The following is a 7912-nucleotide window of genomic DNA, read 5'->3' as shown; positions in this document are numbered from 1 at the left end:
TACATTTTATACAGAGTAATATCTCACCCCTGGTTATATATTAGAAAAAAATTTAAATTTAACATTACAGAGTAATATCTCACCCCTGGTTATATATTAGAAAAAAATTAAATTTAACATTAATTAGAAATAGTATTAAAATAAGATATATAAGTGAAGAATAATGATGACCCTATAAACTAACTTTTAGAATTAAAATAAACTTAAACTCTCTAAGACTATATAACTACTTTGGGAAAGAAATTAAAAAAGAAAACAACTCAAGCTTTACCTTATCTGTTTGCGTATGGAACATCTTGGATACTTTAAAATCTAAGTTAACACGTTAAAGCCAAATCTTGCTCACGATGCAACTTTATTTTAGCCTTTTAGGGAAACAGAACACGTCGATGGCCATTTCATGTAACAAGTGGATTGCACGATTATAATGTCAGCTTTATAAGTACTCATAATCTGAATTTTTTTTCCATCAACATTTTTTTTTTAAACCAAAACATACAACTCTTCCCATTATTTGCACAAATATACATATTTATTATTCAAAGTGTAAATTCAGATTTGGGAGACCCGAATTTACACTGTGTTTTGCCACTTTTTTTTTAAACCCAATCGAGATTCTGACCTGAATTCTCAACGTGTTTCTTCATTTTTTTAATTTTTAATTTTATTTTTAAAAAAATATATTTTAGAAATATAAAGCAAATTAATAAAATTAGAAAAGATTATGGTATAATTTTTTAGTTACGATGTAGGTATTTTCTAGCTAAATTTATGTGTCATTGACGGTTTTGTTATGTACATAATTAAAAAATGAAAAATTAGTTAGTAGTATTAAAATAAATTAAAAAATATAGTGTATAAATAATTGATACATCTTTCTTATATAATACACATAAAATTAAACAATGTGATGATTGAGATGATAGACGAAACAAACTAAAAATACAATTGCAACACAAATAAGACGAAACTAATGATAGTATGCAAGATGTTGTGCAGAAGACATGTCTTCTTCCATTTGGGTTACTAGTTTGCTAAAAATAATTAAAATTTCTATTGGACAGAATCGTTTCCAGTAGTTAGATTCTACTAACACCTTTAGCATGTCTTCGTTATTTTTCAACTTTGTTATTTTATATCCAATTAATTTTTCTGAATATTTAGCATGTTCTGGCTGTCGAAAGAACAATCGTCTAACCACCTGTGATTCGTGAATTTCATAAGGGGGAACCCCTAGAGGTGCAACTTGCTTGATTATATCCTTGAGTTTGTCCATGCTACATCCCGAAGGAATGTCAAATCTTATTGAGTTTGTTCTAGTGAAGGAGTAACCGAAAAACCTGCCTTGGCGTGGTATGTTCCACTTTCCATTGTAATACAACATTGCATAATGAGTAGGAGTAATAGTGGATTGAAGTAGGTTGAGTATACAATCCGGTGTTCTATTGATGGTACATAATAATTCTATAGGATCAACACACGAGTATTGCTCATTGCACATTAACATTGTGTAAACATCATCAACATTTTTCAATTGTAGAGATTGAAAAAAATATTACTGACCTGCATCTATGAATGACTATCGGTAGTAGATTTCATCTACTAATTGATCATTGGTTAGCTGAAGGGTGTTGTGCATTCTATTTTTGAGTGTCTCAAAAGAACAGTCATTAGGAACTCACATTAGTGTTGGAGTGAGACTTTGAAAATAAACACCAGTTTGGTTGTGAGTGATTGATCAATTTGGAAAAATGAAGGCTAATTTTGAGTTAACAATGGTCTGACTAGTTGTTTCTTCTGAGAATGCCATAGTATTAAGATTGATTTTGGTTTGTGAAGGTATGTTGTGTTGAATTGTGTGATTGTATTGAGGGTGTTCGGTGTTATTTATAGTTGTATGAACATTTTGCCTCATTGATATGTATTGGAATCTCATAAGGTTAGAATTGTGTTCCTGCTAAAGGCTTCTCTGGAATCCAATATTGATTTTTTCCTGGTACCTGATGCACCAGACGTTCATTATAATTTTCAGAATAAAAAAGAGATTTTGAGTTGTCCATTTTATGTCAGTTTTGTTGGTGAAACATTTATTTTTCAAGAGATGTGTGCAAAATGTAGAGTGTTGTCAATTTTGACTATGATTTTCCATTCTACCTGCTATAGAAGACGTCCATTATAACTTTCAGAATAAAAAAGAGATTGAGTTGTCCATTTTATGTCAGTTTTGTTGGTGAAACATTTATTTTTTTAGAAAAGTGTGCAAATTGCAAAGTGTTGTCAATTTCGACTATGATTTTTCCATGCTACTTGCTGCAACAGACATCCATTATAACTTTCAGTTTAAAAAAGAGATTCTGAGTTGTCCATTTTATTCGAGTTTTGTTGGTGAATCATTTATTTTTTTAAGAGATGTGTTCAAATTGCAGAGTGTTGTCAATTTCGATTGTGATTTTTCCATGTTACTTGCTGCAATAGAGGTCCATTATAACTTTTAGAATAATAAAGAGATTCTGAGTTGTCCATTTTATGTCAGTTTTATTGGTGAAACATTTATTTTTTTAAGAGATGTGTGCAAATTACAGAGTGTTGTCAATTTCGACTGTGATTTTTGTTAACAGTTTGACAAGTGTATCAATTTGTCTCAAGTAGTAAAGTACTTGGAAGTCCAAGTGTTGATTTCCACAAGGACCTTATTTTGTACTTGTGTTAGATAATTTTCAATTTATAAGAGAAAAAGATAAGATGAAGTATAAAAGATAAATTTAAAAGAATAGGGTATAAAATAATAACTATTAATAGAAAACAAAAGAAATAGTAGGGAATTCAATGAGATGAGAATGTTAGGACCTAGCATGTCTTATTTGTCTAAGATGTATTATTTAAGATTTTTCTCTAGCAATTAAGTGTATTTTTTCTACCCGCATCTATTAGAATACTTGCCCTTGATATCTCACAATGACAAGTCTATCTTACCTACCTATCTCCCAAATGTTTTTGCAAAGAATTAATAGATAAGATGCATGAAGTTCTAATTCTAGATGCTTGCTTTGATGCATTAGCATAATGCAATCACTATATGTCTAGTATTGATTTTATTAAGATACATTTTCCTTTTAATTCTATTAGAAATTACCCTCTGTCGAGCTCCTAAAATAGATACATGTAAGACCTTCCTTGTATTTCTATTAAGGATTACTTTTTGTCGAACACCTAACCCCCAAAAATGATGTAAGGATGAATGATGCATGAAATTAAAAGTAAGAAAAGATAATAGGAAAGAAAACACTTGTTTGCATTGATAGATATGAAATATACAATACATTTTTTGACTTTTTAGGCCTGTCAGACCCTAACTAAGGGTTTAGCCTCTCATAACCATAAGGGACCTTACACTAGAAAAGGGTTATAGGAATTGATGGAGGAGAAGGGATGGAAAAAGGAAATAGAAAATGATGAAAGAGAAGAAAGAATTCCCTAAGAGAGAGTTCTCAAGCTTTAGGTGTGTATTAGAGTGCTCTTAGACTTGATGTGTTTTTTCTCCTTGGCTTGAATCCTTTTTTATAGTTGTTGGAGTGAACTTGGGCCTGAGGAAAAAAATCTTCCTTATTTATATTTTTTATATTTTCTGGATCTATTTTGCTTTTAATCCTTCTTTTTCATATCTGCAAGTCAGAAATAAGAAAAATATGAATTCCTAACATTTAAGCCAAAAATAATTGGTAAATAAATATTTTTAAAGATATTTTCAATATTTTTTTATTACCAAAAATAGTTCATTTAAGCAGTTATCAATTTTTCCATTCTACCTGTTGCAGTAGACATCCATTATAACTTTCAGACTAAAAAAGGGATTCTGAATTGTCCATTTTATGTAAGTTTTGTTGGTGAAACATTTTTTTAAGAGACGTGTGCAAATTGTAGAGTGTTGTTAAATTCAAATGTGATTTTTTCATGCTACCTGTTGCAGTAGACGTCCATTATAACTTTCAGAATAAAAAAGTGATTTCGAGTTCTCCATTTTATGTCAATTTTGTTGGTGAAACATTTATTTTTTTAAGAGACGTGTGCAAATTACAGAATGCTGTCAACTTCGACTGTGATTTTTCCATGTTACCTACTATACCATGCGTCCATTATAACTTTCAAAATAAAATGCATAACATGGACACTTAAGCATTGTTTCAAGGTCCAAATCATAGTTTTTTTTATTCTTTTCTCCTAATTTGAGGTCGTTGTCCGTGGAACTGGTGTATGCTATATTTTTTTTTGAATTCTTTGACGTTTAAACTAAAGAAAAAAATGTGTGACAAATATTAGTAATGTATTAGACATAATTTTTAAAAAATACATAACATGACCACTTAAGCATTGTTTCAAGGGTCCAAATCATAGTTTTTATTTATTTATTTTGTTCTCCTAATTTTAGGTCGTTGCCATGAAACTGGTGCACAATATATTTGTTTTTGGATTCTTTGACATTTAAACTAAGGAAAAAATGTGTGACGTATATTAGTAATGTATTGGACATAATTTTTAAAAAATGCATAACATGGCCACTTAAACATTGTTTCAAGGGTTCAAATCATAGTTTGTTTTTATTCTCCTAATTTGAGGTTGTTGTCCATGGAACTGGTGCACAATATATTTCTTTTTGGATTCTTTGACGTTTAAACTAAGGAAAAAATGTGTGATGGATATTAGAAATGTATTGCACATAATTTTAAAAAAATGCATAACATGGTCACTTAAGCATTCTTTCAAGGGTCCAAATCATAATTATTTGTGATTTTGTCTGTTGCGTGTAGGCATTCATTGTTAAATCACATGTAATGTTAATGTGCGAAGACCCGCATTAATAAAAAAATACCTTTAATCGATCGCATAGGGTTCGTCGGTTGTGTGCAGTTGTTCACTATACGGTCACATGCAATGATACTTGGCATGCAAGGCTGTCTTGCACATGGCTTTTGTTTGAATGTGAGGTCTCGAGATTCCAAATGCCATTAAAAAAACCATCTTGTTGTCATGCCTCATGATTCCAATTGCCATTAAAATGACAGTCTTACTATAACACCTCGAGATTCCTAAACCCAACTATACCGCCTGACTTGTTCGAGATCATCCAACACAGTGAGGTATATCAAATGAACCCGATTTCCCGTCTTGTTTGGCATGAAAACCCCACCAATTAGCCACACAATGTAAGCTCTACAACATGCTTCTAACTGTTGTTGTGTTGGTTCCGCGGGAAGCGGTGACATACTATCTTGCAACCACTTAAGCTTAATGGCAGAGCCTACTATTGCTTCTCCCTTTGGTGGAACAACACCCAAATATTGTTCACACATTTTCTCCCAATCATTGTAGGTTGCACCAGTGATTGGCCTACTATCCACCCTTATGTCAAGCTGTAGTGCTACATCCTCAAGTGTAATTGTACATTTTCCATCAAGAAGATGAAAAGTGTGTGTTTCTGTTCTCCATTGCTCAACAAGTGCAATCACTAGATGATGATCAATTTTTAAGTGGCATAATTTTGTCACATCAGCAAACCCAGTATGAGCAAGCAATGACTCAATTAAAGGATGAGGAACAAACATCGAATGACAATAGAAATTGATTATTGGTGGTTGTCCCTGTAAAACAAAAGTTGCATTTTTATAATAGTCACAACAATAAAAGGTTATAATATCATCTAATTAGTACTTACCAAGTTTACACACTTATTGCAGCCAAGTTCATAACTGAAGAAGAAACTAAGTTCAACACTCACTTTATTCAATAGTTTGATCGCCAAAGATTTCAATTTCAAGTTGAGGAAATAGTGAATACGAGAGAGAGACGTCGAATGGGGAAATTCACTGTCAGACTAGATCAAAGAACATGTGATTGTGGGAAGTCTCAAAAGTTACACATGTCATGTAAGCACATCAATATAGATTACTTGCAATATGTTAGTCCAGTGTATACATTGGATTACGTGTCAAGTGTTTATAAAGTTCCGTTAGTAGACATGCATCATCATGATTGTTGGCCACCATACGAAGGACCACAATTATGTGTCAATTCAGCCATGAGGAGAAACAAATAAGATCGACCAAAATCTACAAGAATACGAATTAATATGGATGAATGAGAAAGAGGTCAACCAAAACATTGTTCAATCTGCAGGCTAGTTGGTCATTCAAAGAATAGGTGTCCCCACTGTCTTCAAAGTTTCAGTTAAGCAAGTTATTTTTTTTAACTATTGATATATTTCATTTCACATCATTCATACATTAATAAAACTTTTTTCGACTGTATAATTTTTAACTAATGTAGATCTTCAAAACTAATTTACATTGTACTATTTATAACTAATTTTCTTTAACTTCATAATCTTCTCTAATTTTATTAATTTCTTTTATTTACATTTCTAAAAATTATTTTAAAAAATTATTTTTTTAAAAATAAAATATAAAACAAAAAAGCATGTTGATAATTCGGGTTAGGGGGACCCGAATTCTCAACTAGGTTTTAAAAAAAATTGGCAAATCACATTGTAAATTCGGGTCCCCCGATCTGAATGTACATTGTGAATAATAAACATGTATATTTGTGTAAATAATGGAGGGAGTTGTATATTTTGGTAAAAAAAAATTATTGTATGTATGAGGAAAAAAATCCTCATAATCTTGGTTTTTAGTTAGGGATGGACGTTTAGTTGCTAGGATTGGATAAATGACCACATTACAATAACTTTCGATTTTTTTAGGGGGAGGAAATTGTTAAGACTTATGAGAAAGATCCTTAATTAATTTCATATTGAATTACTATGTGTATATCATGGGAAAAATTTGTATTTATCTATCTCTTCCAAGAATTTAAATAAGTGAATTTATATTAAAATGTGTGTGTATATTTTTTTTGGTAGGCAAATTGTGTGTGTATATAATATATAAAGAAAAAAGAAGCAGATTTTAACGAAATGATTTATGAAAATTTAACATGAAAAGATACACTCCCGGTTGTTAAACCGTATATTTTTCTTAACTAGCTATAAATTAATAGCAGGTGTAAGAGCTAGTGAAACTTTGAGCTTCGAATTCACCTTTTGTATTTGTAAAAGCAACCTTGGACCATTATGTTGCGTGTGCTTGGATTATTAAATATTTATTTTCGGCAATATATAGTTGTTGGAATTTTTTATTATTATTTCAATAGAGAATCATAGATGATAACGCGGCATTATACTTGTCTTAGGAAAATGTTGTGCTTTTCTCCGTCTTTCTTTTTTCTTTTTTTAATTTTAACCTGCATATACACTAGACAGTAATATAATGCTTATGACTGTGTAAAGACATTGACAGCCACGGGCAATTTACTCCATCACAACGACATTAACATATTAACAAACCACGGTGGCCAACAATCTTTTTGCTTTTTTAAATTCCATTTTATGTCTTTGCGTGAACCTTTGCATATACTTAATTAAGAATAAAGAGAGAAAGGATAAGTCTATAGATTTTTAATTTTCTTTTTCGAAACACCTTAAGTTATCGTTTAAGATAAGAACAGTTACAAGGATTATCCTGCGAGTACAATCCAAGCAAAAAAAAAAAAGGGTATTGAACCCGACAACACACTCTACAAAAGAATGATTGCCAAAATAGTGGAATATATTATTCAGAAAATTAAAACCTCACATGCACTATCTGCCATCTATGTCGATTTTGGATAGCTGAGATAGTTTTCCAGAATTATGGTTCTATTTAATGCATAAATTATATTAAATCATCATGACCGTGTAAGAGCCAGTTTGCTGATATGGTGTATTTGGTCTGCTGAGTGGAAGTTAGCAAATACATTGACTAATACCACTACACCAAGTCAAAAGATGCTTGTATTTGCTGTTACTTGAATGCTCCACTGG

The 7912-nt window shown here is 31.1% G+C and overlaps 1 protein-coding gene across 1 annotated transcript; it reads right to left on the bottom strand.

The window, feature by feature from the left end:
- Positions 1-5084: 5084 nt before the first annotated feature.
- LOC114405198 (protein MAIN-LIKE 2-like) lies at positions 5085-5600 on the bottom strand. The gene has a single exon (XM_028367832.1). It carries the CDS (start codon positions 5598-5600, stop codon positions 5085-5087), a length of 516 nt encoding a protein of 171 aa, XP_028223633.1.
- Between the last annotated feature and the right edge of the window lie 2312 nt (positions 5601-7912).

The sequence above is a fragment of the Glycine soja genome, chromosome 3 (assembly GCF_004193775.1).
Source record: "Glycine soja cultivar W05 chromosome 3, ASM419377v2, whole genome shotgun sequence".
In the NCBI taxonomy this organism is placed as follows: domain Eukaryota; kingdom Viridiplantae; phylum Streptophyta; class Magnoliopsida; order Fabales; family Fabaceae; genus Glycine; species Glycine soja.
This window is presented reverse-complemented; position numbering and strand designations above follow the sequence as displayed.